Source organism: Kwoniella mangroviensis (genome assembly GCF_000507465.2).
Source record: "Kwoniella mangroviensis CBS 8507 chromosome 1 map unlocalized Ctg02, whole genome shotgun sequence".
In the NCBI taxonomy this organism is placed as follows: domain Eukaryota; kingdom Fungi; phylum Basidiomycota; class Tremellomycetes; order Tremellales; family Cryptococcaceae; genus Kwoniella; species Kwoniella mangrovensis.
The window spans coordinates 3722949-3738947 of NW_027062534.1; the positions used below are offsets into that span (position 1 = coordinate 3722949).

A 15999-nucleotide genomic window follows, 5' to 3' on the forward strand; every position below is an offset into this window, starting at 1 on the left:
AACTGGAAACGGGAGGATGATGGACGAGTGGGCATGAAACGACAACGGACAAATGGCATAGAGAGGAAGGGATGACCCAAGAAGTGTAAAGACATGAATGATGGTATATTTTACTTTGTATATTGTACGCTCCATTATCGTACCATGTCATAAAGATGGCAGGATTTCTCTTGGACAGTTTGTTTGTCTTTGGTATCGCGAAATTGAGATAATCTCACAGATCTCCTTCTGCGAGTCCCCGTTGGAATATCATGATGTCATCACTTTCTCTCTCAGCCTGAATTTACGCGAGCAACCTTCCCCTGCTGCAATCTTTATTGTTTGCCCTCATCCTCCTCCTTCTTCACCTTTCTCTTTTAATTGGCTCATCATCTTCGCCAGAATGTCAGCCCTCATAGGCACATTCGTCACTCACATCTCGCAGTGTTTCTTGACCTCCTCTTCCGATAACCTAGTCACCTCTTTACCGTTGTCCAGCGAACATCCTTTCTTTGGTCCTCTAAGACAGGCTTTATCAACTGTACGTTAGCTGTTCGCTCAGGCCGAGACTTCCACATGTGGAATTTAGCTGATACTGTACACTATACAGGTATCAGAATCGTCCATCAGCCAACAAAGTGTAACTCAGCAGCTGGGCTTCGTAGGGAATGATATAGAAGATAATCTCGCATCTTTCCTTTCTGCTGTATTGAAGAATGTGAGAGGTGAACAGATTGTATCAGAGAATGAAGCTGCCTACGGGGATTTCAGTCGACTACAATCAGTGTATAGGTCAGCTTATTGAGACCCAAACTCTTGGCGTAGCAGCTGATTATAATATGATGATCATAGCGAAGCGAATAAGCTATATGGAATGACCAACGACGATGGGACACATATCCACGCATTTATGAACCCCCTAATCATCAACTTGGCTAGGACGCTGGTAAAGGTGTCCAACAATGTATGTGTCGCCATCATATTATTTATCACCTCTATCACCTCTATCACCTCTAAATCCGTTGCTGAGTTCATAAGCGCTGAAGCTGACTTGAGTTTTATCAGGCTGCGGCTCTTTCGACTTTACCACTTCGACATCCTAAATCCTCACGATCCATTAGAGATGCAACGCGGCAAGTCATCGAGCGATGTATGCAGATATCAAATACCAGTATGACTGAATCGGACTGGAATTTCAACTGTACACAGCAGCATATGGTTGGTGATATCGTATGGGAATTGGGGAATATTCTGTTCAGGATATACGCGGAGGTCAGTGCTCAAGACCAGCCAAATAGCTTTATTTTCTTTTTTATTTCAGAAATATTCTTCAATCCGCTAACCATACTCTCTGCTTCGATTGCAGCGGAAACTACATTCCCAATCTGCCGAATTATCGCGCACTCTCGAATCTCTCACTCCACACGAACAGAAACGATTCGCTTCTCGAGACGAGATCGTTGCATCTACGACCATATGTCAAAGCTATTATTGGAGGGGCAAGATACGATTGATATTACTAGATTTCAGACAGTCGAAATACTGGTTGGATAAAGCTTGGAGTATCGTACCGAAAGATCAAAATGGATGGAAACAGCGCAGGTAAGTTGGGGTTAGCTTTGTACCATTGGCTTGTTGCTAAGGACTCAAACTGATCAGATCATCATGTGAACATATGTAGGGCCATCTTGATACGTTTAATAGCTGTTAATATCCTAGTTGGACAATTACCTCACCCACAAACTCTACAAGAATACGACCTTCTTAAATTCCTGCCTCTCATACATGCGTATAAGACTGGTAATATACCATTATGGTCTAAAACCATGGACGAAGATAGAGAATGGTATAGGAGAAGATCAATTTGGTTGATATTGTATGAAAGAGGGGAGATCTTGGTCTGGAGAAATTTGTTCAGGAATACGTAAGTTCAACTTGAGCCATTTCAAATGAACCTTCTCTTTCTGCTAGTCGATGTACTGGAAAAAGCTGATGATCGAGTTGAATGGGGCAGCTTGAAGATGTATTATTCTTTAGATCCAACTGCACCAAAGAACAAATGTCCAACATGGATATTTGTATCTTCTGTTTACAGGACTTTCCTAGGTTCAGGTGAGATCGAAGATGGTCAGGTGGAATTGGAAGATGTAATCTGTGTATTATCCAGCTTGATAGATCATGTAAGTGATACCCTTCTAATTTCAAACGTCCAATCTGGTCGTTCAGAGCCAATATTGGGATGATGAACGAAGCTCACAATCACCTGTTGTCGTGTAGGGTTTAATTAGAGGGATATTGTCCTATTCTCAACGACAACTTGTGATGAAACCTGCTCCAGATGGATTGGGTGGGTTCCCAAGTATATCAACGGTGGAACCTAGGAAGATACAAATTGTCGGGCAGTAATCACATCGACATCAATGTTATATCTCGGCTCATGCAATGACTCATCATCGTTATAATCATATCTCATCGTTTTCGAAACCTAGATTGTACTAGTATGTATCATCATCGATAATGTACTATATGTAATGAAATGCATATGCAATTGTCTGACATGCCTCCTCTCCAAACGAAACAATGAAGCGATAAATGCTGAGTTGTGCGTTTATGACTATGATGTTTTACTCCTAAAATGGATGGGTTTATTCTTGTTGATGTTCGATTACTGCCTAACCTCTGGATGAAGGTGTTATCCTATCCAGTAGCAGACTTCTTTTCTTCTTCTTCAGCTTCTCTTCCCTCATCTAAATTCCCGTCGCTTTCTGCCGAATTATTCACGTTTGACGGAGGTTTATCCTGCGTTGAGGGTGGGGTATCAACTTTCGTCTGTTCCTTTGTATCACCTGCAAAGAGAAAATCACACACCTGGTCAACAATCTGATCCTGACTTCATGTGCTCACCGCCTTCCCAGTAATCTTTCGAGCCAGCCTATCGCCCCTCCTACTGCAGAAGCTACCTTTCCACCGATCGAAGAATCAGAAGATCCAGATTGTCCAGGTTGCTCTGGATCTATAGGCTCATTCTTCGGTGTGGAAGACTCCCTGGTAGGAGGACGGTAGGAGGGTCTTTCTCGCTCGAAATTGTGATTTGGACTATAAGTGCATGAAGCCTCACCAGTTGTTGCAGTTGTGAATGATATATTTGACGGTCGACCTTCCACATCGTCAGCGTAAGCTTGTAAGATCTTCTTTTGGTTCGGTGTGAGTGATCTGCGAGAGTAAAAGGTCGAAATAGTCAATATACGATACTTCCAGCGACTGGTCAATGTGTTATTATGTTGGGAAACGGCGAATCGACTCACCTTGGTATCTGGATTTTCCATCCAACGATCAAATCACCTCTATCATTCCTTCTACCCGCATATACCGATTTGACACCCCGTCCTCTCAACACAGCTTCTTCACCATTTTGCGTTCCTCCCTTCACTTTCACATCCACATCACCTTCCAATGTCGGTATCCTGATGATTCCACCTAACAAAGCGACATGTAGTGGTACTTTCGCATCGTGGTATAGATTCGTTCCTTGTCTTCTAAATACATTTGAAGATTTGACCGATACTCTAACGAGTAAATCTCCTGGTGGACCACCAGCAGAAGATAGAGGCATATCACCCTGAGCGGGTATACGAATCATCATACCATCTTCTACACCCGCTGGAATTTCAACATCTACCACTTTCTTTTCCTTTATTTTACCTACACCATCACATTCACCGCACCTTGATGATTTGGGGATAGTCTCGCCAGCACCTCCACAAGCCTGACATGTTGATGCCATGTACATTCCTTGGACTTGGAAAGTCTGCTGTCCAGTTCCTCGACAGGTACTACATTGTTTCTTCTTTTCACCCGGTTTCAACCCACTCCCTGAACATGGTTTACAATCTACCACAGGAGTGATTGTGATTTTTTTGCTCGATCCATTACAAGCTTCTAAAAATGATAGGCTCACACCTGCTTCTAGATCATCACCCCTGACAGGCCTGGATCTCGCTCCACCTGCACCACCAAATGGTCCACCGGGTCCTCCCTGACGAGCACCAGCGCCGAAAGCGGATCCGAATAATTGTTCGAATAAATCGCCAGCATTCCCACCAGGTCCACCACCGAATCCTCCGCCGAATCCCTGGAATCCACCAAATCCACCTGCACCACTTGCGAAACCGTTTGGATCGAACCCTTCTTGGGTTGAGGCGGATCCATAACGGTCGTACGCTTGTCGTTTGCTATCGTCGGATAGGATCTGCCGCAATGGAGAAATACCGATGACATGTCAGCCAACAATCCTATTTTAAAATCATGAGGTACACGATTTGTGAATTAGAATAGACAATGGTTGTAACCACTCACATCGTAGGCAGCTTGGATCTCGTGGAACTTTTCTTTAGCCCCTTCCTCCTTACTCGAGTCAGGGTGCCATTTCTTTGCGAGCTAAGAGAAGTTCAAAAAGGTCATGTCAGTTTCATCCTCTCGATGAGATATATTGAAGGAGTCACCACCAAACTAACCTGATAATATGATTTCTTAATCTCAGATGCACTCGCATCTTTCTTCACTCCCAGTACATCATAAGGGTTCTTCGCTGATGCTCGATGTACAGCTGTCGAATGGAATGATCTCTACGAGCACATCAAAACAGTCAGCTACCGCTCGCATCGACCAATTTCGTGTCAACAAGCTGATACTCACCCTTCTATCCGCTTGACCAGGCGATCTACCTCTGAAAGTACTGAAACACTGCGCAGGTGATGATCTCGGACTAGCTGTTCTTCGATGTTGTGGTTTGCCTTGGACAGCTGGTGGAGGAGGGAGTGTTGATGAACTTGCCACTGCCTGTTGAGAAAAGGGGAGAGCTGTGAATGCTCTTGCCGGTAGTCGTGGAGGCATGTTGAGACGGTCTGAACCTCTATGATGGGTGTTCCAACGATATGCGATGGATGTGATGATTCTCAAAGATAGAGATGAGGTTGAAATCTCAGAAAGCTAACTGGCTGATTCTGACTTTTTTTTCATTTGCATTCACTTTCATTTCCGCTAGAAATCTCTCGAAGACCCCCCGCTCAACCCGAGCATGGAAAGCGGACATCACCGCGCATGCAAATCAAGACGGAATCAATTTCAGCGGTGAACTGACCATGTGGTGCTCTCGTGGCCTGTGAGTGGGCTGTTATTGATCTTCCTTATATTCCTGATGTCCCTCCACTCTGACCGATGAGTTGATCCACCATAACTGGGCCCAACCTTATATGTCTTCTCACTCTGACATCAATTCATTTCATTCTCTCCTTCTCATTTTCACGCACTCACGCACTCATTCACTTGACATCGTCGCGTTCTGCTCATTCACTATATACATAGGTACCAATGAGGGAACTCACGCCAACATCATCAACTTCCTCCTTATCATCAGGGACCAAACGACATATCACAGAGGAAGATACTCCTTCCAAGAAACCTCATACAAATAACTCGATGGTCGATATCCTCGAGACGACTCATTTGAACGCTTCCGGCGACTATGTCAATGAGAGAACGATGGTGGCCAGGGACGTACAGGAGGAGAACAAGATAATATCGAAGAAGGATAAAGGGAAAGGAAAGATGAAAATGGTCTACTCACCTGAATTACCAGAGGAAGTTTGGACGAGGATATTCGAGATCTACTATGAAGATAGAACTACTCGTGAGTGAACATTTAAAGCATACCAAGGTTATCTTCGCGTATCATTTCATATTACTTGCACAAAATGCAATACCCTGCTCATCGTCAATGGGATATCCCTCATTGCGCCATGATCTTATACGCATTGATACATCATTTGATCGTCTGCTCGCATGCTGACTATCATCTTTATAGAGTGGCAAAGTACTGGTGTTCTCCGAGATGGCCTCACACCCGTCCTTCTTTCTCGAGATCATGCTCGTATCGCCATCCCAGTCCTCTATCGACATCCATACGTAGGCTACAAAGCTATCACACCGTTCATCTCGGCTTTATCTCAACGTCCTCGGTACACCGAATTACCTCACAAAGATTACATCAAGCATTTCACCGTAAGAGCATCGCCTATCATTCCATCCAACGAGTTCTCTGCATTTTATGCCGGTCGAAAGAAATCCGATGTTGGGACCAGTGCCGTCGCACCATATACAATACATCCATCCTTCGATACTCTAATGAGAATTTTACCCGAGCTGTCCACATTTACTCTCAAAGATACACTTGTGCTCCATCAAGCTGACGCTCAACTTCTCTTCCGTGGCTTAGCACATCTTAGCCCACAGAAAGCCAGATTGGAATTCAGGATGTGGGACCTATATGATTCACCTTACGGACAGGACATCATCGGTGCGACGCGAGGCGGGGTATTCAATTCTTATGGAAGTAAACCATCTGTATTACCTTCACCAGACCTCACGTCTCCGACAAATGCACACTATGATATCGGACCATTGGCCTATCAGAAGGCTTGGAGAGATGCGCTCTATAACGCTACCGAACTGGATTTGCCTCCTTGGTGGATCGAACCTTCAAGATCTGACCATCCAGCTCCGGCGTTACCCTCTGGTCAATGGAATGTCAACAATGCTGGTCTAACCGCTAATCAGCTCACGAACTGGGCTGCGGCTTTGCCTCCTCCAGCTCAGGCAGGCGGTCAACCACCAAATGTCGCTCTGGCTCATCCATACTTCCCTGCCGCACCTCCTCTTCCACCATCTCAACCTTCTTCATCGACGACAACGCAAGACCACCTTCTCGGGCAGCTGCAGCTCCAACAGCAACGTCTGCGCCGAATGCTCAGGGATCATCCCAAACTCTCGCACTGGCTTGAGCCCGAGGAAACATCAGATATGGCTATCACGTCTGGCAACGCTGGCGTATCGACTGGAGGCACTGGATCTTCGGGTAATCAGACGGCGGTAGCTGCCTCTGAGGGCACGTCCGGTCTGTCTTTAGATGATTTAATTGATACTACTGCTTGGGAGTTTTCTGATAGTGAAAACGAAGAACTCGGCTCTTATACCTTCAGTCCCGAATCAAGACCGCCACTAGCTGCTGGACACTCAGGACTTCGCTTGGAACCATCGCATACGGAGAACCCGTCTCTGCCATCGCATTCTGGTAGCAGACAAGGTATCGGCCCCTCTTGGTCAAGATGCACACTTCAAGGCGGTGCAGAACCAGCTTCAGCAAACTCAGTCTCAAACAATGCAATGGCTGGTTCATCCTCCAATGTTATGAGTGATCTTTCATTAACGCAGGCGACAGTTCCTGCACCTCGACAACGATACCGACGAATCATAGGCCCCGGCTGGACGGGACCTTCAGACGTCCCCTCGGCGCAAAATTCTGCCGAAACAGGCTCTAGAGTTGGACAAATAAGTAAATCGATAACCCAAACACCGGGTGTGACATCTCATGAACTCGCACACCATATGCGTGGATTACTCCTCAAGCTCATCAGAGATTTCTGGACACCTCGATTACAAGCTTTTTCCATCGTTGCTCTTGACCCCTTGGCAAGTCTCATAGTCAGAGCACCTCATTTAGACTTCTGGACTCAGGTCAACGTACCTCACGTTAGAGTACATTTACCTCGATCGATTAATTCTTTGGCGGTATTCAAAGGTGCGAAAGAGGTAGCCAGAGATCGAGCGAGAAGAAGGAGAGAACATGGTGATTTGGGTAATAACAACAACAACAACGAACAGGAGCCAGATCCAGTTTTGACTGAAGCAGGAAATGAAGATGTATATGAGATTGTGGGAGGTGATGGATCAGGAAACGAATTGATAAATGAGGAAGTGAGGTTATTCGAAGTTGAGATTAATTCGTTGGAAGAGATGAGAGATGAAGTTTGGATTAGGTATGGTGATCAACTACCACCCCAACTGTGTAGGATCCTGGCGGGCGAACATGATTGGAGAGATATCAGTCTTGGTAAGTGCTTTCCACCAAGATGAATGCAGATGAACATCCGTCATCGAATCTGCGACGAATGTTAAGCTGGTATACATATATTGTAGGTCACATGAACGATATCTATCCTCCACCTTATTCGGAGTATATCTCACCTGAATCACCTGCTACTTCAGATTTCGATTCTCCCACTTTCAGCTTTGTATCTCTTGACGAGGAAGATGACCAACGAAATGATGTTGATGATCTGGAAATGGAGGGAGGAGGAGAAGGAGAGGGGAATAATACGTATGATAGGGAGAAGGCCGAGGAACAAGCTAAAAGGATGAGAGCAAGGGGTAACGTAGTGTAGATTGACTAGATCAATACACATTACCGAGGTGTTATCACTGTATATCATTCTCACTTTGAGATACTCTGCGTTGTACATATATACTCCTCTTACTGGCTATTCATACACATATATACTGTAGCATTATCTGTGCTCTTCATGTCATGTCCTTTTATACGGTGAATAACCTGGTCGGATGTTCGGATATTACCGAGATAACGAACGATTCATCGGCCAACTACCTTGCACTTTGGGGAGACAATCGGCGAATCATCATCTGACAGCTCTCTTCGAACTATCTCCACTTCTATCAATTTGATGTGCATATCTCCATTCTGCCGTAAATTATTCGGCCGAGTCAATCGATCATCTGTTTTTTGTATTTTGTGAATAGGCCATAGATCTACTGAATCTCTTCGTGTCTGTCACTGCCTCAAAGACACCAGTCCTCACATCTACGATCGTGGACGAAACAAGCAATCGACAGTATCTGGAATAACATCAAATTCGCCTTCTATCTCACCCTGGAGTCCAACTACGAAGCATCTATTGGTATAGAATGTCAAAACTATCTACTTTCCCACTTCTCTCTCGGATCATATCCCATTCTCAATCTTCCCCCGTCTCAAAAGCGATCATCGACATCCCTTTCTCCCACTCGATCACTTACTCGAATCTACTCGATGATATCCTTTCCTTGACCAAATTAGTTTCTCCATTGATCAAAGAAGATGAAGCTAGGGTAGTAGTCCTATGTGAAAAAGGGTATTTGGTCCCACTGGCTATGTTAGCTGTGTGGACAAGTGGTGGATTGGCAGTTCCGATCTTACCTAGTTTACCATTACCTGAACAAAGTTATATGACTACCAATGCTGAGACTAGCTTGATCATTTGCGATAAGAAAAACCGACCCAGAGCTGAACAGCTTGTGGAAGAAGTTAAAAAGGAGGGTACAACCACTTGTGAGGTGTTGGAAATCAGTTTAGAAGATATAAGGAAGGATGGTGTTACTGAGGATGAGAAACGGAATGCGCTGGAGGGGCTAAAAGGGAGGGAATTGGATGGTGAGAGGAGGGCGATGATGCTTTTTACTAGTGGTACGGTGAGTGATTGTCCAATCTGCTAGCTCAGGACTCTTTCACCATATTCTGGAACTGCTCCAATCCTCTCAATAGGGCATCTCACCTTACTATATTTTCACTTTAGAGGCACACAGGCTGATTTGTCTCAACTGCTTAGACCGGTAGACCCAAAGGAGTTGTCACTCGACATTCAGCTCTAGCAGCTCAGGTATCAGCCGTAGTTGAAGCTTGGAGGTGGTCCGAATCAGTAAGTCTACCTACGTCACTATCTTCGCTGTATTGGCCATGGCTGATTTTTCGGACGATCTTCCAGGATAACCTCCTGCACGTTCTTCCATTGAATCACTTGCACGGTATCGTCGTCGCGCTCTTACCTACTCTATGGTCAGGAGCTACAGTGGAATTATGGGAGAAATTCGATGGTCCCGCTGTAAGTTTGTCTATGTTCATCTCCTATATCATGACACACCAGTATCAATGACTGACTGTTGTGTATGTTTCGATAATTGGTAGATTTGGAAAAGATGGATAAATGAAGATGGCAAAGATCCTATAACAATGTTCTTCGGTGTACCTACCGTCTACTGTGAGTTTGGACATGACGCATAACCCCTTATGTCTGAATGGCCTATTCACCACATCTCGCTTTTGGGATATCAGTCAATAAGGCTTCATTAGAATTAACGAAAATACAATTTATCGCAGCCCGTCTCATCGCCGCCCACTCCAACTTACCTTCGGACCTACAAGAAAAAGCGACAAAGGCATCTTCCACCCTAAGGCTACAGGTGTCGGGATCAGCACCTTTACCTGAGAGCGTCAAGAAAACGTGGGAACAACCTGGTGGAGTTGGTGGTGGACAGGTCTTGTTAGAGAGATATGGAATGACTGAGACGGGCATCATCGCTGGGACGGGCTGGGAAGTGGAGAAGAGGATTAAGGTGAGTCGATGATGAGCCTTTAAGCGATCACCAAGCACATTGGCTTGGCTTCAACCGGAGCTCGTGCTCATTATGCGTTTTCCTTTCCTGCAGGGCCACGTTGGCTTCCCTCTGAAAGGCGTTGAAATTAGATTATGGGATGAAGAGGGGAACACACAGGTCTCTGAAAGGGAGACTTCGGGCGAGGTTCAAGTAAGAGGTCCACCCATAACGAAAGAGTGAGTCGCACGATTTGGCATATCAACCTCGATGGCATTGACATACAGGCTTTGAGGGTCACATCATACACTGGCATACATATTGATCTATCTTTTTACGTTCTCAACTTAGGTATTGGAGATTACCTGAAGCTACTACCAGGGAGTTCCAGGACGGATGGTTCAAGACTGGTGATGTTGGAGTATATTCCTCTGATTCAGCTGCAGAGGGTCAATTGAGGATATTAGGCAGGAAAAGTACGGATATCATCAAATCTGGTGGAGAGAAGATAAGTGCCGTGGAGATTGAACGAGCCATCTTGGAATTGGAGGGTATGAAGGACTGTGCGGTCGTGGGTGTAGATGATGAAGAGTGGGGACAAGTTGTGAGTGACCCCGTACCGCCAGACTCACTTGTCCCTCGTCTCAATCGTAGACTTGGGCGTTTGTTTTAAGTCTCATAGGACGTTATGCTGATTGGATAATTGTGATGCATGCAGGTATCGGTATGCTTGGTGACTACTCGACCTGAAGTGACTGTAGCGGATCTACGTAAAGAATTGAGAAATGTCATTGCGCCGTACAAGTTGCCGAAGAAATTGAAGATTTACGAAGGGGAAATTCCGAGAAATGTGAGTGATCTCCGTCTTGTCTTGGATCATGTGATTTCGGTGTGGATGTTGATATTGTGGGATCATCGTAGAATATGGGTAAAGTGAATAAGAAGAAGTTGGTCTTGGAAGCGTTCCCACCTGAATCGGCATAATTAGTCACATCATGACAAAAGCAGAGCACAAGCACAATATGCATTTCACAACATTGCCACTCTCCCATCCACAGGCCTCCTGATGGTCACGAATACGTACAGTTGAAGCTGTACCATGCTGTCAAGACTTATGGTGTGGATCAGAATGAGATTTTCCGCACTGATGCGCAGATCCGATCACATAAGAGATATCACACAAAGAAGAGGCAGAGATCATTACAAGGATTGATGGATGGAAAAAGAAGAATCGACTCGAAGGAGATACGAACGGAGAAATGCTGATATGTTAGCCGTCCTATCCGGATCTGTTACTGACACATACAGCAAGATAGTGATATCGGAAGAGAAGATCCATAAACAAAGGACGTCTTGTCGAACCTGCTTTGACGCCTTCGTTCTAACCTGTGTATTCAGACTGACATTCATAGTAATGGTGCATATAAAAGGGAGATGCATATACTCGAACAATCGATCTTTCGATGGGCATACTCCATATAACCCGAATCTTACCATCGACATCGTGTATTTCAATAAAAATACCGACACAACTAACTCACAAATATCCAAATATCATCTCAGTGTATCGATATAGATTCATCACACACAATGACATCCGAACGATATATCCAACTTACAAACATCCATCTGATCCTCCCTTCCGGAGCATTATCCGCTTTAACATCCCTTTACATCGATACCAACACTGGACTTATCTGTTCCCCACCCTCGAGTTCTTCTGGTGTAGATGAAATTCTGACTATCGATCTGGAAGGACATTGGGTCAGCCCGGGGATGATCGATATTCAGATTAACGGTGCGTTCGGTATTGATTTAAGTGACTTTACCGATGAGAAAACGTACGTCGATGGATTCAAGAAGATGAGTGAGGGGTTATGTAAGATTGGAGTAACGGGTTTTCTACCTACGATTATTGTGAGTCTCCTCAATCGTAGCAATTCATCGTACATCGTCCGTTGCACAGGAATGGATCCTCCAATGTGAAAGCCTTTGGTTGACCCTTTTGTCTTTCCAATTCATATGATTTGCAGTCCCAAACGAAAGAGAATTATCACTCGATCTTACCTCTCCTCCGCACTTTATCATCATCTACTTCGCTCGACTCTAAGGAGCGCCACAGTAGGTCATTAGGATATCACCTCGAAGGACCGTTCATTCATCCAAGGAAGTCAGGCTGTCATCCTACTTCGAACCTGATTACTGCTCCTAAGGGGCTACACTCATTGGTCGAGACATATGGTGAAGACAGTTTCGTAAGAAGAAATGAAGATTCATTAGTTAAAATGATTACGGTCGCTCCTGACGTTGAAGGTATATTGGAGGTTATTCCCGGACTGGTAGAGAGGGGATGGAAAGTAAGTTTGGGACATACGTACGTTAAAATTCCTAAAGATACTTAATCTGAATCTGGATTCGAACATTATACAGTAAATACTGATGGTTGTATGTGTTTTTGGGGCTGTAGTAACGCTTCTACCGAACAAGCTCTTCAAGGAGTGGCTAATGGAGCTACTTTGCTCACTCACTTGTTCAACGCTATGCCTCCAATGCGTGAGTATGTATACTTGGAAAACCTTCGTCGAACAGCTGAGCTGACCGTCCAATGCTGGTGTTAGATCACAGAGAGCCAGGTCTAATTGGGTTACTTGGCTTACCACCCACTTCCTCGAGTGGACAAACTGTCAGACCAAGTATAGCACAGAGAGTGTACTCTGTCGCTCCTACGCCCAAGACCATTTCTGAAGTCCCAACAAGGGTACCTTCGCCAGTCCAGGAGACTGAGCAAAACCCTGTGCAAGTGGACACCTGCTGTGGCGATAATGGCACCAAGACATGTGCCGGAGGTAAGATGGGGTGCAAAGCAAAAGACCTCTCAGTGAACACTGATAGATGCGTCAATGGGGGTTGCGAAGACGAAACTTGCGATTATGTCTATATCCATTCTGGGAAGAAACCCAAGAATCACCTGAATTTCAGCTTGAAGTTTGACGACTTAAGTGTACAAGCTAATGATGGAAGAGACACCTCTTCACCTGAATCCAGCGACTCAGCTCGATCGGATGGTGATCCTCGTTTAATTCAACTTTCAGAAGGAGGAGATGAACAAGATGGATCCATCGTCAAAAGACCATATTTCTCAATTATAGCTGATGGCATCCACGTCCATCCCCAGGCTGTATGTATGGCTTATAACGCTCATCCGGATGGATGTATATTAGTTTCCGATGGTGAGTTAATTACGCTAAAGGTTTCTTGCCCGTGGTAGGACAGCTGATGTCTTGATCTTAATTCTGTTGAGTTTATAGCAATGCACATGCTCGATCCATCACTTGCCGACGGTGTACATCCATGGCGAGACCAACATATCGAAAAGCGCAATGGAGGAATTACCTTAGCTGGCACAGATACATTAGCAGGATCGATCTTACCCCTTCCTCAAGCTGTTCTCAACCTCTCAAACTCTGGTATACCTCTTTCCAAAGCGGTGGTCTGCGCTACGTATACACCTGCTAAAGCACTCGGTGGGGAGGTTGAGAATATGATAGGGCTGAGTGTGGGTTGTTGGGCCGATTTGTGTATTTGGGATGGAAAGGGGTTGAAGGGAGTTTGGAAGGGTGGGAAAGAAGTCTGGTATGAAGGTTGAGATTCATTGAGCTCAGATCTCTCTCTCTCGAGAGAGCTCTCGTTACTTGGCCAAAGGTCTCATAGCGTGTATAGAGAGGAGATGGCTGCTGTACTTCCCCTGTCATCTTATGCATCCTCTGGTTTGGCCATTGGGCCATCTCTCAAGCTGCCACGCCACATCAGGTACAAGTCATCCAGCCACCATCGCCACACGCTAACGGACCTCACCTCGCATAGCACGTCACGTTCATCCCATCCTTCCTTTCATCTCCATTTTCCATTCTACAAGCTTTTATACTCACTATCACACCATATATCTTCACTCAGCTCTTGCTTTCACACGAATCTTACCTAATAATAATCCTTCAAAGTCAGAAATATAGTAAAACATGTCATCATCAGGCTGGGAAGTACGATTCTCCAACTCTCGACAGATCCCCTACTTCTATCATGCCGAGAAAGGTCTTTCAACTTGGGAACCACCCACTGAAATTAGTCAAGAACAATTACATCAACTTCCCGGTGCGTCCAAATACCTCAAAGGTCAAGGTGCTTCTGGCCCCGCGTCAGGAGGGAAGGATGGTCAGGTTAGAGCGAGTCATATTTTGGCGAAACATTCCGGAAGTAGACGACCTAGCTCATGGAGGAAGGTGAGTTCGTAATTATATCCTCGTGGCTTTAGCTAGAGCATTGCATTTGGTGAAGTGGATATAATTCATGAGATAAGGGAGGAGGATCATTGGAGGACAAAATAGATGAGGGCTAGCGCTGACTTGCTTGAATGTTTGTAGGAAAACATCACGATTACACGTGAAGAAGCTCAAAGGATCATTGAACAACATGTAAAAACACTTAAATCCTTACCTCCTTCTGAAGTACCTCAGGAATTCGCAAATATCGCTTCCACAGAGAGCGACTGTTCGTCAGCTAGGAAGGGAGGTGATTTAGGTTGGTTTGGTAGAGGTCAGATGCAAAAGCCTTTCGAGGTGAGTAGGGCCGCTTCATATAACCATATGTTCAACACTAAACACCAGCTGACATCACTGATCGGTACATTAGGACGCAACGTTCGGTCTTGAAGTCGGTCAACTCAGTGATATCATCTATACCGATTCTGGTGTACATGTCATCCTTAGAACTGGTTAGAGATGATAGATGATTATAAATGATATTGCTAGTTTACACGTGATGGAAGTGGAAAAAAGGGAGAAAAGGTGTATATATATGTAATACACATTGCGAGTGATGCTAGAAGAAGTGAATTAAAGCACAGATTACTTGTGCATGATTCATGATACAATGATACATACGCTATTATACGATCCAGAAATGATCATCAAAATTTAGATTTGAAGGATGCTCTGGAAATGGATTTGACGATTGCACGTTGATTGATGTCCTCCTCACGATGAGTTCATCCTATACGGGCTGTCTGTGCTATACGGTGAGGTAGTCAATTCGAAGAGAGATGATACGAGGTGGTCTGAGGCAGATGACTGTAGCCATCTGCATCTTTTGATTAGTTGCAAGTATCACATCAAACGAACCATGTCCGAGCAGCTGACTCACTTAGAGTTTTGATTTCCCATCCCTCTTATTCTTTCCCTCTTTCTCATCAGTACTATCATTTGGACCTTTCCCAAACCCCTCCCAAGCCGGATGCACTTTCTTCGGATCAGACCATTTCGATTTATCCTCTCCCTCCCCCCCTTTCCCCAATCCTACACCTTCGATACCTTCTTCCGTACCTGCTCCTACCCCTCCTCCACCTCCTCCACCAGATTGGATTCCTTCTTCTGGTACTGTTGGTTCACTTCTATCTTTCGATGACGCTGCCGATGTGGATGAGCGAGTTTGGATGGAGGGGACCGAAGAGATCGATGCGGGGTGGGTGTGAGCAGGGTTGAAAGGCCTAGAGGACGCTGAGATGGCGGGTCTTTTACTTTGGTTGTACATCGTGTAGGTATTCGAATCCAGTATACTGTTTCAGGTTTTGGATCAGGATTGTATAAAGATGTTCAAGGATGGAGTATGAAAGAGGGAAGGAACTGATCGTGACGGAGAGAAGGACCAAGACGATCGGGTAACTGCATTCCCGGCAAAACCACAACCATCATCGATGACGAGAAAGAC

At 45.1% G+C, this 15999-nt stretch overlaps 7 protein-coding genes across 7 annotated transcripts; 5 read left to right on the forward strand and 2 right to left on the reverse strand.

Annotated features, from left to right (window-relative positions):
* Positions 1-382: 382 nt before the first annotated feature.
* I203_106521 (uncharacterized protein) lies at positions 383-2385 on the forward strand (the record flags this gene model as incomplete). Its single annotated transcript, XM_019150237.1, has 8 exons — positions 383-520; positions 590-771; positions 832-943; positions 1045-1251; positions 1346-1581; positions 1661-1903; positions 1994-2159; positions 2257-2385. The coding sequence occupies 8 exons, from the start codon at positions 383-385 to the stop codon at positions 2383-2385; spliced, it is 1413 nt and encodes a 470-aa protein (XP_019000565.1).
* A 494-nt stretch (positions 2386-2879) lies between these two features.
* I203_106522 (chaperone DnaJ) lies at positions 2880-4872 on the reverse strand (the record flags this gene model as incomplete). Its single annotated transcript, XM_019150236.1, has 5 exons — positions 2880-3192; positions 3285-4228; positions 4336-4416; positions 4494-4604; positions 4675-4872. 5 exons carry the CDS (start codon positions 4870-4872, stop codon positions 2880-2882), a joined length of 1647 nt encoding a protein of 548 aa, XP_019000564.1.
* A 477-nt stretch (positions 4873-5349) lies between these two features.
* I203_106523 (uncharacterized protein) lies at positions 5350-8258 on the forward strand (the record flags this gene model as incomplete). The annotated part of the gene is made up of 3 exons (XM_019150235.1): positions 5350-5668; positions 5843-7927; positions 8014-8258. The coding sequence occupies 3 exons, from the start codon at positions 5350-5352 to the stop codon at positions 8256-8258; spliced, it is 2649 nt and encodes an 882-aa protein (XP_019000563.1).
* Positions 8259-8796: 538 nt separating this feature from the next.
* On the forward strand, positions 8797-11223 carry I203_106524 (uncharacterized protein; the record flags this gene model as incomplete). The annotated part of the gene is made up of 9 exons (XM_019150234.1): positions 8797-9339; positions 9477-9566; positions 9633-9749; positions 9833-9905; positions 10025-10260; positions 10354-10478; positions 10591-10843; positions 10958-11089; positions 11161-11223. 9 exons carry the CDS (start codon positions 8797-8799, stop codon positions 11221-11223), a joined length of 1632 nt encoding a protein of 543 aa, XP_019000562.1.
* Positions 11224-11829: 606 nt separating this feature from the next.
* I203_106525 (uncharacterized protein) lies at positions 11830-13885 on the forward strand (the record flags this gene model as incomplete). Its single annotated transcript, XM_019150233.1, has 5 exons — positions 11830-12156; positions 12273-12613; positions 12707-12792; positions 12858-13469; positions 13548-13885. 5 exons carry the CDS (start codon positions 11830-11832, stop codon positions 13883-13885), a joined length of 1704 nt encoding a protein of 567 aa, XP_019000561.1.
* Positions 13886-14255: 370 nt separating this feature from the next.
* Positions 14256-15012, forward strand: I203_106526 (uncharacterized protein; the record flags this gene model as incomplete). The annotated part of the gene is made up of 3 exons (XM_019150232.1): positions 14256-14516; positions 14658-14852; positions 14926-15012. The coding sequence occupies 3 exons, from the start codon at positions 14256-14258 to the stop codon at positions 15010-15012; spliced, it is 543 nt and encodes a 180-aa protein (XP_019000560.1).
* A 423-nt stretch (positions 15013-15435) lies between these two features.
* On the reverse strand, positions 15436-15822 carry I203_106527 (uncharacterized protein; the record flags this gene model as incomplete). Its single annotated transcript, XM_019150231.1, has 1 exon — positions 15436-15822. One exon carries the CDS (start codon positions 15820-15822, stop codon positions 15436-15438), a length of 387 nt encoding a protein of 128 aa, XP_019000559.1.
* Positions 15823-15999: the final 177 nt, after the last annotated feature.